General features: G+C 45.3%; 1 protein-coding gene across 2 annotated transcripts; it reads right to left on the bottom strand.

Moving 5' to 3' along the window:
* Positions 1 to 2,227: 2,227 nt before the first annotated feature.
* On the bottom strand, positions 2,228 to 20,317 carry NANS (N-acetylneuraminate synthase). Of its 2 annotated transcripts, none has more exons than XM_080668981.1 (6): positions 20,049 to 20,317; positions 16,649 to 16,864; positions 8,344 to 8,443; positions 7,429 to 7,583; positions 4,192 to 4,458; positions 2,228 to 2,465 (listed from the first exon to the last, which is right to left on the bottom strand). In XM_080668981.1, exons 1-6 carry the CDS (start codon positions 20,178 to 20,180, stop codon positions 2,256 to 2,258), a joined length of 1,080 nt encoding a protein of 359 aa, XP_080525107.1. In that variant the 5' UTR covers positions 20,181 to 20,317; the 3' UTR covers positions 2,228 to 2,255. The 2 variants fall into 2 exon arrangements, with proteins under 2 accessions (XP_080525107.1, XP_080525108.1); XM_080668982.1 differs by lacking the exon at positions 20,049 to 20,317 and adding an exon at positions 17,831 to 17,911.
* Positions 20,318 to 23,563: the final 3,246 nt, after the last annotated feature.

Below are 23,563 nucleotides of genomic sequence, written 5' to 3'. Positions count from 1 at the left end.
CCTTGTACAGGGCACTCCAACCAACTGAGCCTGCCAAGGGCTGAGTATTGACTTTTAACCATAGTCTGCATTCGGAGTTCTTGTTGTTTCATGTTCATGGCTTCGAGGCCTGGACAGAGTCTTGCTCATTTTCCACCCCCTCCACAATTTGTTTGCAGTCGTCAGTGGGTCCCTGATTATCTCCAGTGAAGGGACTTCACCACTTCTGAAGATAATTCACTAAGTTCTTGCTTATGTGAAAACAAACCCTGCCTCCCTGCTGTTCCTACCTACACGATAGTATTATGTAGCTTTTGGCATTTTTGTGATCATCCTCTACCAACACTGAAGCCATCTTTGGTTCTTTCTGGTGGGCAGGAATTCATACTATGGGGAGGGGACAGCTTGCCCAAGAAGCCAAGCTAGATGGAGGATAAGTGTGAGAGTGGGAGGCCTGGGTCTGAGCCTACCATGTTCTGCTCAGAAGCCTTCCTTGACTTCCCATTGCCTGTAGAACAAAGTCCAAACTCAGCAGGCTTTTAAGCCCTTGCTTCTTTCTTGACCAATTCCAAGTCCCTTCTTACCTCTCCATGTGGCCATTCCCTGTCAAACCATCACCTGCTAGTTCCTGGACACTCTGGGCACTTCCCAAACCTACACCCTAACTCTGTCAGTCACTTCACAACCTGCAAGGTTGAACTAAAGAGCCACTTCCTCCCTGACTATACCATCCCCTCTCATGACTCTTGGAAAACATCTCAGCAATTCGTACATATGGGGGTGCTGTTTGTGGAGGCAACTGAATGGTTCACCCACTACACACTCTCAGCTAGAGCCCAGGCCAGGCGCTTCCCTCTCTTCCAGACCCACATCCTGTTTCCAGGCCCTGGGACACATCCCTCTAATGCTATGTCCTTCTTTTAGGAAGTTTCAGATATTTGTTTGGTAAATGTCACCTTCTCTCTGTTGTGGAAAAAAAGGCCCTGGAATAGGTAATTTTGATGATCTCTTCACGGTCTGTTTATAGGAAATATGAAAGGGAGTAAATATCAGCCAGAAATTGGTACTATCACACTTCAGTTCTTAGCATATCAATTTTATGGGTTTTCTTTTACACATGAGTACAACCCAGGATTCCTATCCCACCCCATCCACACAGACTTGAGTACCTTTCCAGAAACTGTTTTGTGATCTGCAAGAGAGGAAGGTTCTATATTCACAAGTAAATAAACTTCAAAAGGCTAATTTATGCATTTGAAAAAGAGATGCACTTTGAAACAAGAGGAGTTATAGTAAACATGGTCAAATGTGAACAAAGATTAAGAATTTGAAAATAAATTTGAAAAGAATCAATCTCGGTTCAAAAGAACAAAGGGGAATATGATATGAAATCTCTGTGAAAGGTTCATGCTGCTGTTTAAGGACATAAGACAATCTTTTTTATTAGCTGGGTTTACAATTTCATTATGGATCATAGAAGGGCTGATTTCAGCATTACCACCATATTCAAAGTCGTCACAACATGCTAATACACCAAGCCCACATTCCCCATCTCCCTCACTTAGTTCTATTCCCCCTCTACCCCCATTGCACATACCACCTTTTAACATACTGATTTAGCTACTATGTTCATGGTTTATTGTATATCGTATGTCCCCACCTGAATGGAAGTTCCATGAGGAAGAGATTTGGACTTATCCTCAGGACCTAAAAGAGCCTGCCACATAGTAGACCCTTCAGAGCTGTTGAAAGAAGTTCCCTCTTTTCTCTGAGATATGAGCACCTTGGGTATTTCACTGCCTGCAAGACCCTTTGACCAATACTTTCTCTAATACCAAGTGATCACTATATAGCTAACTGAACACAGAGCCCCAGAGTGGGCAGGGGATAGGGCCATGGAGAAAGGGACAGCTGGAGGTCAGGAAGGGAGATTTCAGGTCATTTGGGTTGCTTTTGTGGGCAATAAGAATGAAAGCTTAAAAGACAGGACCTATCCAGCCAGCAGTTGTCCCTCTTGCACCCACACAACTGGAGGTGATGACTTGCTTTTGAGCCCACTTCCCCTCCTGGGCCAGCCAACCTGAAGCAGAGATGGTTGTATTTGCTTTTTGTATTCCTTCAACGGCTTGACACAGGGCCTGGCCCAAAAGTGTCTGCTGTCAAGGACAGGGAATGGATGAGAATCAGGTCTTTGGAGACCACCCCTGTCCCACCTCACCCAACATAAACAACAGTACCAACAAGGCAATTCAGAATTCAGAGAATGGCACTTTATTTTAAGACTTGATTTTTTTGCCATGATTTTCTACCGATTCTTCCATGATGGTGTCGTCTTCTTCAATAGTGACCAGGACCTTCTTGCCCACCAGGTTAAAGATGTCTTCAGGAGGGTAGCCTTTGGGCTCACCCACCTTCACAGTCAGCATGTCTAGTGTTAGAATGGTGCCTTCCGGAATTTTCACTTTGGCCACCACAGACTTGCCCAGCTGTGGATAAAATTAACACTCAGTGCTAGTCTCACAAAAGTAACTGGTGCTTTATACTCAAGATGCCTGATCAGTCTTCACAAGGTGTCTTGAGAATAGGGACTGTTTTCACCCTTGGTGCCTAGAGCAGTATGTCAGACATGGCAGGGACTCAGCCAGTGTGGGGTGAACTCAGATTCAGAGGAATGTCCTTCACAATAAAATGCAAAGGAAAAGGCTTGGATTATGTCACCAAACACAGCCTTCTCCCACTGCCTCATGGAGCCCCTACAGTTTCTCTGTAGAATGGGAAATAATAATGCCTCTATCTTCTCGACTACAATAAGGATTAGTGATAATATATGTAATCTACCTGAAACATAGAATGCTCCTGATAAAATCAATGTCTCATTTTAAACATGGGAAAACTGAGGCACACAGAGGGTGGGTAACTTGGTTAAAGTTGCAAGGAGCTGGGAAGAGAACCTAGGATTCCTCATTCCTGGCCCACTGCTCTCAAGGGACATGAACCTTACGGGCCACATTGCTCGGTGAAATAGGAATATGGAGGTCTCCCAAGATGATGAGTCTGACTACTACTAGGATGGGGCAGACAGAATGGCAGGTGAGCAGGATGAAGGATGCCTGAAGTTCCACGACCAGCATTTCTAAGTCTTGTCCACAATGCTGCTAAACAAATTATATTCCTCTATATCCTTCATGTAAGAGCCAAGGAATCAGTTCTGGAATTTAGTACTAGGACAATGAGCAATATCAGATTATGCATCCTGTTATGTTTCACTGTTTGCTCAGGGAGCCAGGAGACTTAGAACCAAATTATGCACTCAGTTCTCATTCTGGTTTCTGGTACAATTCTCCAACCCCTCCCCCGCCCGTCCTCTATCAGGTTTTTAGTTCGTTTGTTTTTACTATTATAATTTCCTGTTATCTATGCATCTTTAATTTGAGGGAAGTGAGTAGGGCCCCACCAGAATAAAAGATGACAACATTCTCCATGCAGGCCTGGTGGTTGATCTTTGCCTTTACCCAGACAGCCTGCAGCAGATTAGGAGTGTCTGCACTCCTGCCAGCCCTGGGTTGCCTGGCTCTATGACTCAGAGGTCAAGACAGGCCTAAGCCACCCTTTAAGAAGCCCAGATTGTCAGTGTGCCAGGCAGTGTTCTTTGACCTCACCATCCCCTCTGTCTAAAGGTCAATGCTACACAGCTCAAACTATTCCTGAGAGAACATTTGCATCATCCCCCCACTAACCCCCCTGACAATCGGCCACCCCCATCCTACCAGTGCCTCCTGATTAGGGATGCCTCAACATCACATGTCCTTCTCCCACTGCCTCATAGAACCCCTCTACCTGAATGTTTTTCAAGGCTTACCTACTCCAAGGGACCCTAGACTTGACCTGTCTGAGTGTCTCATGAGGCCCTGGATACCATCACCACCCCTTACATCTCCTGGAGTCTAGAGCCTGGGCCCACAGACTTCAGAGACTTAGCTGAGAAATTATAACATGGTCGTAGGCAGCCAGAGGAACTGCTAAAGTTCCCTTAAGTAGTATGTTTCTCCCACTGCTCATATGCGGCCAGAGAGACTCAGAGAGTTGGAGCGATACTCCTTTATCATCCCATTGGCCTGGGCTCAGGCAGGGTAGGTACTGACTCTCCCTAGCAGGTAAACCCATTTCGGCCCCCTCGAACAGGGGAGCCCAGCAGGGTGGGGCAGAACCCACCTTCTCGTTGCAAGCCATTTCACAGGGTAGCAGCTGCTTGGTTGGGGAGCCCATGGCCCTTTCCACAAGGCGCACAGACCGCACCAGCTCGGCCAGCTCTCCAGGCTCCAGCGAGGCCGAGTGGTCACTGCCCTTCCAGGTCTTGTCCAAAGTTATATGACGCTCCAAAACCTTGGCCCCCAGAGCCACAGCAGCCACAGATATTGCTATTCCTGTTTCATGCCCAGAATACCCTATGGGAATGTCAGGGAAGAGCTTCTGATATTCCTTTAAATAGGAAAAGAAAAAAAAATAGGTTAAATATTGTGGTATTTCATGCATATATTCCAGAGTCAGGCAGATCTGGGTTAGAGTCCCAGTTTAGCAGCTCACCATTTGTGCAATACAGGCAAGACACTCGGGCTCTTTGGGCCTCTCCTCACTGGGGGTAATGATAGCTTCGAGGACTGCCATAAATGCATGAAAAACACTCAACACACGTAGATGCTCAAAAAAAAGATGGCTACTGTTACAGAGCAGTGGTCGGCAAACTCATTAGTCAACAGAGCCAAATATCAACAGTACGATTGAAATTTCTTTTGAGAGCCAAATTTTTTAAACTTAAACTTCTTCTAATGCCACTTCTTCAAAATAGACTTGCCCAAGCCGTGGTATTTTGTGGAAGAGCCACACTCAAGGGGCCAAAGAGCTGCATGTGGCTCATGAGCCGCAGTTTGCCGACCACGGTTATAGAGAATGCATTTTAAGAATGTTTCTCACTGAACAAACAACCAGGAATAACAGCTATAACCAGATGCCTAAACTCATTCAAAAGGCATCTGTCACGTTTAATTAGCCTGAACTGCTGAAAGCAAGTGTGCTATATGCACATATATCATCGTCAATAATGTATATAGTCCAATCTCAAAACAATCCTTTGGTAGAAATGCTAAATAATTAATTGTTATCTATAATTCACTGAATGCAACAAAAGACATTCTAAGTCGAGTGAGTCTTGTCAGTGAGGGTAACCAGAAAGCTTAAGTACAGTAGAAAGACCCAGATGGGGTTTAAGATTAGGACAGCTGAGCGGCAAAAGCCTTGAAAACCAGGCTTTAAGGGTGCGTGATAGACAAGGGAGTGCAGGTTGCTAGGTCAGGTAATTCAGACTGCTGTAATATGGTGGGCTGGGCCCGAGATGGGAGGGCTGGCAATTTATCACTCACTGTGCCCTGGTATCAAGAGAGCAGACAGACATGACTGCACCTCAGATGGGTCTGGAAGGGAAAGGGGAACCATGCTACACAAAGAAGGAAAATATCTGGAGTCACATATAATAAATAGTTGATAATGGTAATCTCGTTTGCATGGGATTAAGAGAACATTCACTTTCTATGTTCTATAACTCAAAGCTGTTTAGGTTTTTAAAAAGCACGTTTAAATTTTTAAAATAAGAGCATTAAGAGATGGCTAGAAATAGAGAAAAGACTATCCACTAGGAGGGTCAGAAAGTTTAGGTAAAAGGATAGTGTCAGTTTTCAAATAACGTTAATTTTTTTAAAAATTATTTTTTATTGATTTCAGAGAGGAAGGGAGAGGGAGAGAGAGAGAGAAACATCAACTATGAGAGAATCATTGATCAGCTGCCTCCTGCACGTTCCCCCCTCCGCCTCCCGACTGGGTATCAAGTCTGCACCCTGGGCATGTGCCCCAACCGGGAATGGAACCGTGACCTCCTGGTTCATAGGTCAATGCTCAACCCCTGACCATGCCATCCGGGCAATAACGGTTAATTTTTTAAAGTGAGATATGAAGACTGCAGCAACATGTACAAATGTTTACACTGTCAAGAAAATAAAACAATGTCAAATACTGTACTGAAAGGAAAATGTAAAAGGAAAACTGGTCAATTGCAATATCATGATTATGTGTGTATATATATTTAGAATTACACTAATTTAATATTTTCATATGATAATTACATATATGTACATTTCTAATTAAGTTCCAGGTACCAAAAGTTGGCCCAAGACAGTAAGAGACAAAGGATTCTAGTCTCAGCTTTGCCACCAAGCTGCTGTGAGATCTCTAACAAGTAAGTGTTTTTCCCTTTGGGACTAGACTTCACCATCGTTAATTGAGTTGGGGTGGACAAAACCCTGGGAGAGAAAAAGCTCCCTCAAGGCTGTCAATGTAAACAGTTTGAGTCTCAGGGATGCGCAGAATTACAGGTAGAAATGTAACAGAGCTGGCAAAAAACACAGAGCAGGAAAAACCAGAAGTTTCAAGAAGGCCGCCTACAACTCAATATGAAGAAAATAAAAAAATATTTGTACACCGATGTTCCTAATAGCATTATTCACAATATCCAAAAGGTGGAAATATCCAAAATATATATTGATGGGTAGATAAACAAAATGTGCTATATACATACAATGGAATATTATTCAGCCTTAAAAAGGAATGAAATGCTGACACATTCTACAACATGGATCAACCTTGAAGTCATTATGCTAAGTGAAAGAAGACAAAAGGACAAATACTATGTGAGTCCACTTATATGAAGTACTTTAAGAAGTCAAATTCATAGAGGCAGAAAGAAGAATGGTGGCTGCCAGGGGGAGGGAAAATGGGCAGTTAGTGTTTAATGGGATTAGTTTCAGATAAAGAAGTTCTGGAGATGGATGGTGGTGATGGTAGCACAACACTGTAAATGTACTTAATACCTTGGAACTGTATACCTAAAAATGGTTAAAATGGTAAACCTTTTATTTTACCACACACACAAGTAACTCACTAATAAGCCAGGAATTCACAGAAGAGGGACCTCTAATGGCCAATACACATGGGTAAAATAAATGTATATAGACAATTACGAGGACTTAACATTTAATAATGGGTGAAATTAATATTGGTTTTAAGAAAATTTAATTTATAGTCACCCTCTTAGAATGCACCTGCTTCCTTAGCTGTTTGGTTGGTTCTAATTTGATTCTATTACAGCAAGATTGTCAAAGGAGGCTCAAGTTATGAAGCATATCAATATTGGTTAGCATTTTGTGTGTATAGAAGGCTACATCAATGGGGGAAAAGGGGACATATGTAATACTTTCCACAATAAATACTTAAAAAAAAAAAGAAGAATGTATAAGAGAGAGAGAGAGAGAAAAAAGAGGCTACATCTTCCCTGCAGTAAACGGCCTAAGAAAAGCCATTTTCAAGTGGCCCAATGAGACAGTGGCCCTTCCTCCTGCTCACCGAGATGATGCGCAAGTTGACATCCTCAGGCAGGAGTGGGTATGCACTGGTGCACTGCAGGAAGCAGAAGTTGGGGTTGAGGGGCTTCACAATCTGATAGACTTGCTTCATGGTGTCCATCGACTGCATCCCGCTGGAGATCACCATTGGGCGGCCTAAGTGACCAAATACCAACACCATCGTCACTTTCTTTTTAGTGGTTCTGATTCTTCCTCAAGCAAACCCCAACTGCTGGTCACCTGGTCAACCGAACTTTACAAACATCTCTCAAATACTCTGCCAGCCACTGTGGGGGAACAGAGGTGAGCTTGGTGGGTTCCTGCCCTCGACCATGGGAAATGCAGACTCCCATAATCTCCCAACATTATAGTTTAGAAAAGTGAACTGAATTAAGGAGTCAGAGCAATTTCACACACCTCAAAGAAAGATGAGCATCTCATTGGATTAAGAGGTTGTACTGTGTGGTAGGCTAAGCACAGACTCCAGATTCAAGAGCCCAGGGCTGCCACTCCGTAGCTATGTGATCTCAGATGCCCTGTCTATGACATAAGTATAAAGTCCCAGAGGAGCTGTGGGAATCAAATGAGATCACTCATACTGTAAACCCCGCCTTACAAACTACAATGTGCATATGTATACCTCGAGAATATTTCTCAGAGCTTTCTTTAAGAATTTTATGGCATCAAATCTTCAATTTTGTATAATTTCTTATAAATTAAAAATAATTTTAATTAAATCCTTATAACAACCGTCATCCTTAATTTCTTCTCTTTTAAGTCAGCATATGAAAAAGTGGAAGTATGTGCAGATTGAAAAGAGTTTTCTAAAGTCTGATTTACTCCTTTAGCTACCACTAAAGGAGTAAAAACGTGGTGTGGACTCCCTCATATTTTATGACAGAGATTAAACACTCACCTTTTTTGGCTGTCTTTTCCAGATAAGGAAAATTGTTAGTGTCCCCAGATCCAACTTTGAAAAATGGAACATTCAATTCATGCAGAAACTCAACTGCCATCTACAAAAATCAAAGAAGGCGCTTTTCATGGTTGTTCAAAACCACTGCCCTCAAGACAGGCGAGGAGCCACACAGAACAGAAAACCCCTCCTTTTACCAGCAAGAGGGACTCTCAACAACTTGAAAACAGGCAAAGATTTGTTATCAGTCATTTCATTCAACTTCAAACATTCTTTCATTCATAGCCACCCATCCCATTCGTCCAACAAACACTGCATGCTGGCCTGGCTGACTACAGAACCTGGAAAAAAATCAGACCCCTGGCCAGATCTTCTTCCCCAGGGGCACAGAACCCAGTGAACACATTCATGGGTCATGACCTCATCTTAACCCAGAAAACCAGGCAGTGAGAAAATGAATGTCCCTCAAAGGTCATACCCTTTATGAAGGACCAAAAAGCAGGGAAAAGAGGCCATTTCAATCCTTGCCAAAGTGGAAAAAAGGAGCATTTGATGGCCCAGCTCTGACATGGTCAGCTGGCAGGGCCTATCAAACCCAAGCCCTTTCAGACCTCATACCATGCCACCCAGGGAAAAACTGTTGCTTTTTTTTTGGACATAATATCACTGCTTCAAATCCCCTGTCTAGGGTCCTTCACCATCCTTATCTGGGGTTCATCAATAAGACTCAGGAGACTGGCAAGTATAGCAAATGCTTGATGAAGGAGTCAGAAGACCACAAGTTTTAAGAGTAAAATTTGTTTGCTGTCAAATCTACAAAGAACCCTAAAACTACCTTAAAAAAAAAAAATCCTTACCCTAGGATATGTTTACTGATTTTAGAGAAAGGAAGGTGGTGGGGGGGAGGGAGGGAGGGATACATCAATTTGAGAAAAATATGGATTGGTTGCTCCCATATGCTCCCTGACCAGGGATTGAATCTGCAATCTTTTGGTGTATAGGATGACACTCCAACCAACCGAGTCATGCAGCCAGGGCCAAAACTACCTTTTATTACTACTATTTAAAAACTGAAGTTGAAAATCAGAAATGGGGAGAATCAATGTCTTGGAATGTTTCCAAATATCTAAGTTCTATCTGTCCTCATATATTGCCTGAGTTTCAGAAGTAAGTTTGAAAGACTTGATGAGCTAGGTAAGTGCTTCTCATGCTCTAACTTGGGTACATGAATCTCCCAGGGGTCTTATTAAAATGAAATGCAAAATCTGATTGTCAGTCTAGGGCAGTGGTCAGCAAACTCATTAGTCAACAGAGCCAAATATCAACAGTACAACGATTGAAATTTCTTTTGAGAGCCAAATTTTTTAAACTTAACGCCACTTCTTTAAAATAGACTAGCCCAGGTCATGGTATTTTGTGGAAGAGCCACACTCAAGAGGCCAAAGAGCCGCATGTGGCTCGCGAGCCGCAGTTTGCCAACCACTGGTCTAGGGTGAGGTCTGACAGTCTGCATTTCTAATAAGTTCCTGGGTAATGCCAAGGTTGGTGCTCCATGAATCATACTCTGGGTAGCAAGGAGCTAGGTCACCATGCCTGAAAAACCAAAGGACACAGGGGTGGTGAGGAACAGTATGAAAAGGACACTCTGCCAGCAGACTCTTTCATCAACCCACTGATGGCTGAGCTTCCGAACATCTTCCCAGTGGGTCATCAATGAGCTACTCCAATCACAGTGGCTGCACTCAGAGAATAACTCATCATATATAAGTTCTCTAATAATGTACTGATTATAGTTGTTGGAGGGCCATACGAGTGGCTGACCAGCCAATGAACAGTTCAAAGACAGTTTGCAACCTGCTGTGTCCAAGAGACACTGTCCAGTGTGGCCCAAGTGTCACTCACCTCCAAGTGTGCTAAGCCAACTTTGCTGCCTCCTCCCATCTACTTTATTTCTTCCTTGTCTCTTTCCCATATTTTTCTAGCTCACTCTCTCCTCTCTATGTATCTCACTGTTAACTAGCTCTAGAATGGAACTGAAAGATTCTTTAATATGTTTAGTGAATGACGTCAAATTTTTCCACGCCTTTCACTCTATCTGGCAGATGAAGAGTGTTTTCTGTTTTCAGGGGAAGGCCTACGCTACATTTTCTTCTATCTAATAATGTTCAACTGGTGAGAAAGTGGCTCATGGTAAAAATGTCCCCAAGGGCATAAAGAGATGGATGAGGTCACTTGGGAGAGGTGCAGAGCAAACAGGGGAAAGGAGGGGCCAAATGCAGGGGAAAAAAATTGCTAAAGCTTACCTGTGGAGGTTGTAAAATTTAGTTTTATAGTGAGGAAAAAGATGGGTAAATTCTATCAACGGCATAGGTGCGCCTCATTTTGTAGGCCTCCTGGGGAACCATCCCCACCTAGTGGCCATTTAGAAAACTGCCATTTAGGATTGATCTCTGCAAAGGCGCCCACTTCAATCATTGGGATGATGCTGGCCTTTCATCCTGTGCCCCAGCCTCCTCAGGCTTCATCAGTGCCAGATGTCCCCTTCTCATTGTGGACTCTTTGGCTTCTCCCAGCCCTGCCCATCTGGCTGTCCATACCCTTTCCATGTAAGGGTGCAATGCAACCAGCAGCCTCACAACTTTTCCTCCCTCCCACTCCACAGCGCATGCATGCCCTTTGGAGTCTGCCTGGAAGGAACCTGGCCAGTGTGACCCACACTGGGCATCCAAATGGGTTAAATCCACAGAAAAGGGTTCCACCAGCAAATGGGTTTGGGTGAAATGCTGCACTGGCAGAGTTCCTCTTACGTGGGAGGAGAGATTAACTGATTTTAAATTAATGAGAACTGACAATGTGTACCCAGAACCCCTTTTCCATATTGCATCCTGTGAGAAACTTTGGGACCTGCTGACCTAAGAGGTAACAGAAGAGAGGAGCTGGGATGTTTCTAAAGCCCCTACCACTCCCCTCAGTTTTGGGATCCTATAGTAAAGATAAAAGCCCATGCAATGAGTTAAAGAGCAGCCCAGGGTGAGGAATGATAAAGGGGGAAGCACTCGGCCAAGTGGCCTGTCAGAGTGCACCAGATCTTGACAGGAGGCACCCTGCTGGCAGGGATGGCCAAGGAAAGGAAGGGAGAGGAAAGGGCACTGAGAAGGCAGGTGCTGGGAGGGAGGGGCAGCTCTGCAGGATGGGTCATTTGTGTGTGAGGGGCCACCTCTATAGTCATGCCTGCCTTTGGCTATATGAATCGAACTCTCCATTTAGACCAAAGGCACTCTGCTCATTTCAGGAGAGCTGCTTGTGCCTCTGTGCATTTCTGACCAGGTGCCCTGGTAATTTACTTGGCCTTAATAAAATCCGGCCACACCTTAACCTTTCCTCAGCACATAAAGAATGCCCTAGGGCGGTGGTCGGCAAACTCATTAGTCAACAGAGCCAAATATCAACAGTACATGGGTTGAAATTTCTTTTGAGAGCCAAATTTTTTAAACTTAAACTTCTTCTAATGCCACTTCTTCAAAATAGACTCGCCCAGGCCGTGGTATTTTGTGGAAGAGCCACACTCAAGGGGCCAAAGAGCCGCATGTGGCTTGCGAGCCGCAGTTTGCCGACCACTGCCCTAGGGCAGCACACAGAGTGGAGAAAATAGGCACTCAGTGAATGCCTCCTGTCCATGAGGAAGTTAGGGTGGATAAACACCCGGAGCCACGTGCTAGGTAAACACAAAAAGAGGGACCAACCCACTCCAACGGCCGGGTAGACAGGATCTGGCTGGCAACGCAAATTAACTCTTGTAAAGGCTCTTAAGAATGCATTTCTCCTCGCTGCTGTGCCCAGGTCAGTCAGGAGACCAGTTGGGAGCAAATGGCGTTCCAGGACAGAGGAGCCTCCCTGCGAAGATGGTGTGATGCAGAGAAACTCCAAAGAGTTGTAAGTAACAACTATCACTCAGTGGATTCAGATCTTGCACCCACAGGTCTATCTCACTGATACTCACCCCAGCCCTGTGGGGTGGGCATTTTTATTATCCCACTAGAGGCCCAGTGCCGTGCACTGGTAGGGTCCCTGGTGGCTGCCGGCTGGGTACTCCCTCCCTCCCTCCCTCCCCCTGGCTGAACACCCGGACAACTCCTGGTCAAGGGGACAATTTGCATACTACACTTTTATTATATAGGATTTTTACAGATGAGGCACCTTTGGTTCAAAGCAGTTACATGATGAGCCCGAGCCCACATAGTTAGTGTCAGTACCAGGACCTGGACTCAGTGTGGCTGCAGAGCATGTGCTCTACACACCAAACAGCTTTCTGGGAAACCAAAAGGCTGCAGGCTGAGAGGTAGCCCCCAACTAACAACACCCAGGCTTCTCTGCATCTCCTACCTACCTCTGCTTCCCACCTTGAAGCCACCTGGGAGCAAACCAGCAAAAGACGTGACTTTTCCTAAGCAGCTCACCGATGCAAGAAGGTGCCCTCTCTCCAGTACACATCTAGGTACTCAGGTGCCTGGAAACAGGGACTGAGCAGGAAAGTCCTCCTTCCAGGTGTGTCACCTTAGCGAGGCCTTCTCTGGGCCTATAATGACTCAGATGTCAGAGCTGGGAGAGCCCTTGGATAGCAGCTTGTTCACGTACAAGAGGAAAGGAAGGCCCAGAGAGGGAAAGGACTTGCCAAGCTCACACTGATACCATCTTAGAGCAGAGCAGGGCAGGAACCCAGATGTCCTGACCCTCAGCCCAGGTTGTTTTCCTCAACTGTAGCTAATATTTGCTGAGCACCTTACTAGATGGGTTCAGTACTAACTCGCTTTACAGTTGAAGAAACCGAATCCAAAGAAGTGAAATAACCTCCACGTGACATACCAAGAATGACAGGCAGAACCATATTCAAACTCAAAATCTGATCCCAGAGCCCATGCACTTACCCACTGGGCCACACAGCCGAGGTGTGCACTGCAGCATGGGGCCCCAAATGTTTTTGTGTTTATACTCTTAAATATCACTAAGGACTCTAGAGAGCTTTTGTTTATGTAGGTTCTATCCATATTTACTGGATTAAAATTAAAACTGAAGAATTTAGTTTTCTTTACATTTTGAACTTTTTGAGATAATATCTTCACATGCAGCTATGAGAAATAATGCAGAGATCATATGTACACTTCCCTTAGTGCAGTGGTCGGCAAACTCATTAGTCAACAGAGCGGCAAACCACAGCTTGTGAGCCGCATGTGGCTCGTGAGCTGCAGTTTGCCGACCACTGCCTTAGTGCAATCTCACAACCAGGAGAGTGACACTGACAGAGCCCATTGGTCTTGTTCAGATTTCACCATTTTTTACATGTTCTCATATGAGTGTGCATGTATTTAATTCTGTGCAATTTCACATACACACTCATGTGACCACCACAAGTCACGACAGAGAATTATTCCATCACTACAAGGTTCCCTGTTGTTACCCCTTTATAGCCACATTCACCTCCCTTTCTTCCCCTCCCTAGCCCCTGACAACCATTAACCTGATCTCCATCTCATAGTTCTGTTATTTCAAGAATATTATATAACAGAACCATATAATATGGAACTTTCTGAGATTGGCCCTTTTACTCAGCATATCTTTGAGATCCATCCAAGCTGTGGCATATATCAATAGTTCGTTCCTTTTCATTGCTGAATAGTATTCTGTATGAATGTACTAGTTTAACAATTCATCTGCTAAAGAATGTTTGGGTTGTTCTAGTTTGGGGCTACTACAAATAAAGTTGTGGACACTCACAGGTTTTTGTATGAACATATTGTAGCATGTATCGGTACTTCATTTCTTTTGGGATAAATTACTAAATGACAACTGGTGGGTCACATGATAAACATACATTTGGTTTTATAAGAAACTACAAGTACATTCTTAAGAGGGTGAATTACCTGGTGTATAAATTACATACATCTCACTAAAGTTAAAAAAAAAAAATTTCCATATTATTTTCTAGAATATTCTACATTCCCACCAGCAACGTATGAGTGATCCATTTTCTCTGCATTCTTGCTACAATATGGTGTCATTGGGAGGTGGGGGGGGGGGGGTCCCTCAGCCCGGCCTGTGCTCACAGTCTGGGACCCCTCAGGGGATGTCCGCCCGCCGCTGCGCTTGCCAGCCGTGAGCCCAGCTTCTAGCTGAGCGCGCTCCCCCTGTGGGAACGCACTGACCACCAGGGGGCAGCTCCTGCATTGAGCGTCTGCACCCTGGTGGTTAGTGCAAAGTCATAGCTACTGGTAATTCCGCCCTTCGGTCGATTTGCATATTAGGGTTTTATTATATAGGATACCTTTTTATGGATTTCAGAGAGAGGAAGGGAGAGGGAAAGAGAAATAGAAACATCAATGATGAGAGAGAATCATCGATCAGCTGCCTCCTGCACGCCCATAACTTGGGCATGTGCCCTTACCGGGAATCAAACCATGACCTGTTTCATGGGTTGACAGTCCACCAGCTGGGAACCATTTTTTATTTGAGCCATACTAATAATTTTGTAGTGATATCACAATGTGCTTTAAAACTGAGTAATGTTTGCCAGGGTGAATTGTATGATATGTCAATAAAGCTGTTACTTAAAAAATAAAGAACTCAGCATACATTTCATTAGCCACTGTCAGAGGAATGATGTCATCCCATATCACATGGCCTCTGGAAAATGCCACTACACACTGCGAGAGAATGACAGTGAAAAAGGCAAATAACATTTGAGTATCATGAAAATATTTTTGACCTTATGGACCTTCTTAAAGGTTAAATCCTCAAAAAAATATCACACTGCTATTAAAAACTTAGGCATAAGATGTGGGGAGTTAGCTCTGGCTGGTGTGGCTCAGTTGTCTGGGCATTGTCCTGTGCACCAAAAGATTGCTGGTTCAATTCCTGGTCAGGGCACATGCCTGGGTTTCAGGGTCAATTCTCTGGTATGGGGCATGCAGGAGGCAGTCGATCAATATTTCCCTCATTGACATTTCTATCTCTCTCCTCCTTTCCCTTCCTCTCTAAAAATCAATAATAATATTTTACACACACACACACATCCTATATAATAAAAGCCTAATATGCTAAGTGTCTGGTCCACTGATCGGCCGTTCAATCAAAGCGTAATATGCTAATGATATGCTAAAGCTGCTCAACTGCTTGCTATGATGTGCACTGATCACCAACGGGGCAGACACTCCGACTGGTAGGTTAGCTTGCTGCTGGGGTCTGGCCGATTGGGACTGAGTGAGATGGGCCAGACACGCCCTGGAGCCCTCCTGCAGTCCCTCCCTGGCTGGCCAACCTCCTGTGTCTCTCCCCAGCCCCGATTGTGCACCAGTGGGGTCCCTTGGCATGGCCTGCGCCCCCTCGCAATCTGGGATTCCTCGGGGGATGTCGGAGAGCCGGTTTCTGCCCAATCCTGCAGGCCAGGCCAAGGGACCCCACTGGTGCACGAATTCATGCACTGGGCCTCTAGTATATATATATACACATGTGGAGAGTTACATATGTCAATTATATCTCAATAAAGCTTCAAATAAAAAGAAGATATGGGTAAAAGCTTTTAGTATAATGTTAACTGGGAAAAGATGCACAGAATTAAATATTAACAAATATAACCACCAGGCAATAAAATTTGCTCATGAAAAGACTTTGGGAGGAAATATACAAAAAGAACTGCCATATAGGGATTATGGGTCGGTTTTTCCCTCTTTTTCCTGTCTTCTAAACTTTCTGTGATGTTATATTAGTTTTTACAATTAAAATCTATTTACATTCAGAAAGATATATGAAGAAATCTTGAGGCAGGTTACAGAGCAGATCAAAACTGAGACCTGGCACCAGCTAGACCCTTCCAGGATGTGAGCATGGCCATCTTAGGTGCTATGCCCTTCTGGATGATGCCAATGCCAGGCCACCCAAATCAGCCAAGGCCACTCAGCAAGGGACGGACTGCCGCCAGAATTGAGGTTGCCTGACTCCTAGTTCAGATGACTTTCCATTGGGGAAAACTGGCCCAGTGGGGGCTCTCACAGCTTGAAGAGCACTGGGTAGTGTGGCTGCCCCCTGCTCCCAGACAGCTTGTTTTGAAAACTATGGTACTCTTCCACAAACTTTCTCTGGATCTCTCCTCCCTCTGGCCTCCCGTTCAGTTGGGCATTATTCTGGTTAATGCTATGGAGAGCTCTAGGTCCAGAAAGCATAAAAGAGCCGGCTCAAAGCCAAAAGCCACCAGGCCGCCTGCTGTCCCCTGGGTCTGCTAAAGTAGCAAATGACAGAGTGGCAGAGGGCTCACCTCATCCATGCCAGAGGCAGTGAAGAAGATGCCAACCTCCTCGGCATATCTCTGCAGCTCCTTGTACTGAGCATGGCTGAATTCCAGGTGGCGCTTGTGCTCCCCATACGTCTTCCCCCAGGAATGCTTCGAAGTATATGGCCTCTCCAAGGCTTTCCGATTAAACTTGTACTCCAGCTCACTCTTCTGAAACTTGGCACAGTCAGCCCCACACTCCTGCAACATACATCAGGGTTCCTTTCAATGACCTGTCATGGATTCTCAGACAGAAATGTTGGGGCACCTGCTATGACATCATTATCTTTAAAAACAATGTCAAATGACAGAGGCAGTTAAGAACTCCCAAAGAAGCCTGGCTGGTGTGGCTCAGTGGTTGAGTGTTGACCTATGAACCAAGTCACAGTTCAATTCCCAGTCAGGGCACATGCCCAGGTTGCAGGCTTGATCACCAGTAGAGGGCATGCAAGAGGTAGCCAATAGATGATTTTCTCTCATTGGTGTTTCTATCTCTCCCTTTCCCCTCCTCTCTCTGAAATCAATAAAAACATATTAAAAAAAAAAAAAAAAAAAAGAAGAACCCCCAAGAAGAGGAACAGGAAAACCAAAAAGTCTCAAAGGAAAAGGTTGGGGATGGGGCTTCTCCCTATTTTCCCCCCTTAAAATGCAAAAATGGGAGGGGGGCTTTGTTTTGTGTTGTAATATTTAAATTAGTTAATCAAACAGTTAAGGAAGATTTTTAAGTTGTGCAACTCAGCAGAAGATAGTAAAATGAGCACTGGACCAGAATTTAGGAGAAAAAAAAAAATCAGAACCTGACCCTAACTCTTGGATAAGTCCTATCTCTGGACTCAGTTTCTCTATCTATATCAGGAACTGCTTTAGGCTAGCTCTAGGGCCTGTAACTTTTCTGAGGGGCCCCTTATGGGGGTGGGAAATAAAGGAACTACTCTGCTTTTAGCCCTTTTGCACTTGTACAGAAAAGCATGACAAGAGATTCTGGGGCAAGAAGCGAACAAAATGTATACTGCCCCAGCCTAACTGAACAGAAGCTATAATATGAAAGCGGGATTGTCTGGCTATAAAAGCTATAATTCCATTGCCAGTCAGCATCCAACCTTCAAAATTGTCTTTAAAAACGACTCAACAGAAATATTAAGGAAACCCTCTAAAGAGTCAGCTTACTGACATTTCTGTAGAAACAGAGGTATTCATTGCTGTTGAAAACCTTGGCTCCAGAAATGTCTGTGCTAAGAGGGCTGCTCCCACTCCTGGAAAAAAATCACAAGACAGCACAGTCAGGACATGACACTGGGAAGAAGTTCAAAGAACATTAGAACTGAAAGTGATGTAGGGCAACACAGTTCCCTTTGTCTAGATGAAGATCCCAAGGCCCAGAGTGATCTGACCAAAGTTGCACAATGAGTCTTTGGCACAGCTGGTCAGATCACTTTCCTAAAGGCTGCAGACCATGTGTGTGCTGGCTCAGGACTGCAACCTGGATCTCTGCTACACTCAGGCCTCCAGTAAGCTAATGAGGTCTTCACACAGTCACCCAGGCTCCCTTTGCTTCTCACATCTATCTCAACAAGTGGACTTTCAATCAAGAAGTCAATAGGTAGGGGGGTGAGGGCATGTGCTGGGGGGTGGGAGTGACTGGGGAGAGGTCAATGGGAAAAAGGAGACTTATGTAATACTTTAAACAATAAAGAATTTAAATTTGAAAAAAAAAAAAAGTTAAAAGGCTTGTTTCCATTTGAGCAAACCTTCCCTTTACAGGAAGATGATAAAAGCAAAGTAGCAGAGTCCTGGCCAGTGTTTCCCAGTGGTTAGTGTCTTCCTGTGAACCGAAGGGTCTTGGGTTTTGATTCCTGGTCAAGGGCACATACCTTGGTTGCAGGTTCAATCCCCAGCCCAGATGGGGTATGTGCGAGAGGCAACCAAGTAATGTGTCTCTCACATCAATGTTTCTCTCTCTCTCTCTTCCTTTTGATCCCCCCCTCCCTTCCTCTCTCTCTGAAAAGCAATGGAAAAAATATCTTGGGGTGAGGATTAACAAAACAACAATAACAAAAAAGTGAAGTAGCAGAAACTACATTCCACATGACAGCAATGGTACCAGAACAGGTTCCTCTTTTCTCAGCTTCTTTCCTAAAAATGAGTGATTTCCTTATGTGTTTAATGCTATGATAAACTCCATGTTCAGAAAACACAATCACTCTCTGTTTTACTGTAAGACTGATGGTTTCTTTGTTCAACGTTTTACTGCTTCTCTACTGGCAGAAAACAAGCAGCAGGACACTAGGATGATGCTCCATTTGCATCAAAATTTTAAAGTTAAAACAAACTCAACCTTTAATATTGTAAACACACTTCTTGTATGAGCAAGCTCCTAAATTATTAACATCATCATGATGATTGAGGCGTAAGGAAAATGATTCTTTCTCTTATCTTAACTTCCCTGGTAGCTTAAAATGTTTAACTTGCCAGTTCTGCACCAATATCTACAGATACATCAGTTGATTGCGTGTCAATGTCTGAACATACATCAGACATGACTATTCCCTAAAGGACTTAGGACATGACCAGACTACCTGGCATCCATCATCCAAACCACCTGACATCTAATTGCTAATGGGCCAACTAAAAATGCAGAAATGATTATTTTCAAGGATGTGACTTTATTATAAAAACTTGTAACTTTCCTTTCTTCTTCAGAACACTTCTGGGTTTTTGCCTAATTGTGTTTCCAAACTCTAAGACCCTTGAATAAATCTTGGTCATTTATTTCTAGCCAAAGCCTCCTGACTCTTTTTTAATAAGTTGGATAAAGCATCCCATCTACCCAAGGTCAGTGGGGAGCCACTGAAGGTGTCAGCAGGGGTACGACCTGATCAGATCTGTGCTTGAGAAAGACCACTCCGCCACCAGGAGGGGGTGAGAGAAGTCACGTTAGGAGGATCAGGGTGGAGCAAGGATGAAGAGGATTAGAAAGATTCAAAAATGGCCTATGAACCAAGAGGTTCGAGTTCGATTCCCAGTCAGGGCACATGTCCGGGTTGCGGGTTCGATCCCCAGTCTGGGACGTAGGAGGCAGCCGATCAATGATTCTCATCACTGATGTTTCTCTCCCTTTCCCCCCCCCCCTCTCTCTCTCTCTCTCCCTCCCTCCCCCCCGCCTTCCTCTCTGAAATCAATAAAGACATATTTTTTAAAAAAGGATTCAAAAATGGATCTCGCAACCAGGACCCCAGGGGCGATGCAGGACAAGAAGCAGAGAAAGGTAGACCCGGCTCCCCTCGACCCCGCCCCTTTCCAGAGGCCCTTCCAGGCTGGCTCCCCCCCTAACCCCCCGCTCGCCCGCCCCTTCTGGCACCCCGCGCGTCTGGAGCGCTCCGCTCACCTTGGCCACGCGGATCATGCGCTTGGCCACGTCCAGGTCGCCCTGGTGGTTCTGGCCGATCTCGGCAATGATGAAGCACGGGTGCTGCCCGCCCACCCAGCGCCCGGGACACAGCTCCAGCTCCAGCGGCATCGCTGCTGCTCGCGCTTCGCCGCTGCTCCACCGCTGGGTTTCGGGCCGCGCCGGCTTCAAATCCCTTCAGTCGGCAGCACCGGGACCTACGGGTAGACCCCGCCACGTCAGCTCGCGTCGCTGCGCAGCCAATCCCCGGGCTCCGCCAGCCAATCGGAGCAGGGGGCGGAGCTAACCCGCTAGGGGGCGGAGCCGCGGGGAACCGGAAGCCCGGCTCCCTACTTGTGGGCTGGGCGTTTGGAGATCGGCTGGGTAGCGCGGTCCGTGGCGGTCGCGGGGTCCCTACGAGGACAGGTGAGCAAACAGCGTCGGAAGGAGGCTGCCAGCAGCTCGCAGGGCGTAGGCTAGGTCCAGCTCCCGAGGGCGTGGGGAGAGAGCGTGCCCTATGGTGTAATGGAGAAAACGGATTCTGGATTTAGAATTACAGTGCTGGTTGGAACCCAGCCCCTGCTACTAACCAGCTCTTGATTAGAAATGTGTTAATCCTTCGTGAGATGATGTCTGGAAAACCTTGATCACAGTTCTTACTTGGGCTTTCCGAATATGTGAGAGGCAACAGGTTCAAAAAGTTCCGCTGACTTGTCCAGAGTCATTCAGAAAGCAAGAACGGAGCTGGAACTAGGACCCGGGACTGCTTCTCAGCCTAGGTACCCAACTCTAAAAAATAACATTCTCAGCTTGACTTACCAGAACTGATGATCAAAGTAACAATGTAACAGAAAGGAGAAGAGGATGGAAGATGAGAAGGGTAGGTTTTGGACACATGGATATAAAGATGCAGGTGAAACTGTCCACCAGGCAGGAGGAAAGGCAGGTCTGAATTTGGGAGTAGAGGTCCTGGAGGGAGAGAGATCTGTGGCCATCCTGATTGAGGAAAAGACCGCGGTTAGATTAGACTGCTGAAGGAGCGTGTGGAGGAATGAGCAGTGTGGAGGAAGGAGCCCTGTGCGGCTGCCCTGGAAGGAATGGAGAAAGGGACCAGAAGCAGGTGACACTGTGTCCTGAAGGGGGGCGGGGGGGGGGCGTGGGGGGGAAGAAGACTCACAGGGTCAAAGACCCAGAGTAGTCCAGAAGAATGAGGAGCAAGAACTTGGGGATTTGGGAGGAAGGGGGCCATTGTTCACAGCATTATCTGGTGGCTAGGGGGAGGGGAGGAAATAAAAGGGTGAAAATAAACCTTTTCTTGGGAGAGTCAGTTATGAAAAACAGATGAAAAATGGCTCCTGGAGTAGAGGGGTCCCAGAGTTGAGGGGTTCTGAAGGGCATGTTTGGAGGCCAGGAGGAAGCAACCAAAGGAAAGGAGATTACAGCAGCGTTCATTCATGTGTGATGTGTGGGTGTGCTTGACTGTGACATGTGCTGTATGTCTTTCAATTCTAAATGGCCTTTCACACCTGGCTGAGGCTGATCAGCAGACCCTGGTTACAGAGAAAAATGAAATCCAAAAATAAAATAACTCAGTCACTTTGGGCTAAAGAAGTCATTATGGTTTTACTTAGTTTATGAATAAGTGGAAATTAATTTAAAGGGGGAAAGGGAGAGATTATGTTTTAAAGTAGTGATCCCACAAGAGCAAGTTAGGCTTATGTTCTTTGTGATTCAATAAGAGCTTTCAGTATATTCAAGTAGTACTACAGTACCTTACTATAATGAGGAAAGGATGCAATTTTCATTCCTCTCTTGTTCTTTTTTAAATTTCTGGTACTTTCTGTTGCTTTTGCTGCTTGGATAATGAATCACTGGCTTGCTGTCATCCTAAGGATAAAGCTTAAAATCCTTAGATGGTTTACCAAGCCCAACTTAACCTCTCTAGGTTTACCCCTTTCACCTCCAGGCTTTGGCACAAGCTGTTTCCAGAGCCTGCACACTCCCCACTCCTCTACCTCCACCATACGGAGCCAGCCTTGGCCATCTTCTGCAGGTCCTTCAGCTTCGAAGTCACTTCCTCTGATCTCTCCAACAACCTTCTCTAGGCTGCCATAGGACCTTCTTCTTCACCCAGTTATTACCCTTTATGGTAACTGCCATAGTTCCCTCTAGACTGTGAGCTCCTTTGAGTCAGGAACCATCTGGAGCACCTACTCAGCACTAAACCCAGAGCAAAGCCCTAGCAACACAATGATGAACAAGACAGACCAGGCCTCTGCCTTTTATGTTGCTTAGAGCCTTGTGTTATGACTGTCCTACCGGCCAGGAGCTCCTTGAGAGCAGGGTCTGGACTGTTTCCTATTGTATCCTGCGTACCAACCACAGGATTTCTTAACAGTATGTGCCAATGAACATTTTCTGAATGAGCGAGTGCAGAAAAGAAAAGAAGACAATGAAGACTGAGGCATAACTGACTTCATGTTTACCCCCAGGCACATTTATCCTCTTAGGGGAACATAACTGTTCCCTAAAGTCAGCTTTCTGGAAAATTTCTGAGGAAGTGAAGTATTGATCCACCCAAGCTCCCCAACCTGAGTGGTAGTTGTCAGTATTTATAGAGTGCTCACTGTTTGCTCAATCCCTAAGCATTTCACAGTTCCAACTCTGAAAACTAACTCTGTTCTCTCTGTCCTGAACCTCTGGAAACAGGGTCTTGTTAGTCTAGACCCGTTGTCAGCAAACTGCGGCTCGCGAGCCACATACGGCTCTTTGGCCCCTTGAGTGTGGCTCTTCCACAAAATACCACAGCCTGGGCGAGTCTATTTTGAAGAAGTGGCGTTAGAAGAAGTTTAAGTTTAAAAAATTTGGCTCTCAAAAGAAATTTCCATCATTGTACTGTTGATATTTGGCTCTGTTGACTAATGAGTTTGCCGACCACTGGTCTAGACTGAGGAGGAAGAAACAGGTTCACTAGCTTCCTCATCAGTCTGCAGCCAGGAGCCAGAGGGCATAAGGAGGCACGCTGGGCAAAGAAGAGAAACTTGGGACTCAGGCAGAGCTGGGTGGGAATCCAGGCCAGGCCCACCATTTACAGGACTTTGAGTAAGCCACTTCACCTCTAAATCCCTCAGTTCCCACATCTCTAAAATGGAAACTATAGTGTATTATTTCACAAGGCTGGGGGGCAGGTAGTTTGAGGATTAAAAAAGAATCCTTTTAAATGGCCATCTGCTCCTTCCTGACTTGAAATAGAAGTGCCCCCTAGTGGCTGATACACATCCTGCTCATGCTAAAACGAGACTAATGCTACCTACCAGAAGTCTGACTAGTGTGATTGGTAAAACCAGTATTTTAGTATTCCTACTGCAGTTTTTGGAAAACACCTCATTCCCTGTCAGTCCTGGGGTGCAGCCCTCGTCCAGCCTTTTCCCGATAACTGTCGCCGCCTCCTCTCTGGTTTCCTGCTACAGGTCAACCGTTCTACTGTATTGAGCCCAAAGCACAGCTGACATTTT

Source organism: Plecotus auritus (assembly GCF_963455305.1).
Source record: "Plecotus auritus genome assembly, chromosome: 5".
Classification (NCBI taxonomy): domain Eukaryota; kingdom Metazoa; phylum Chordata; class Mammalia; order Chiroptera; family Vespertilionidae; genus Plecotus; species Plecotus auritus.
The sequence above is the reverse complement of the archived record's forward strand: the minus strand, read 5'-3'. Positions and strand labels throughout refer to the sequence as shown.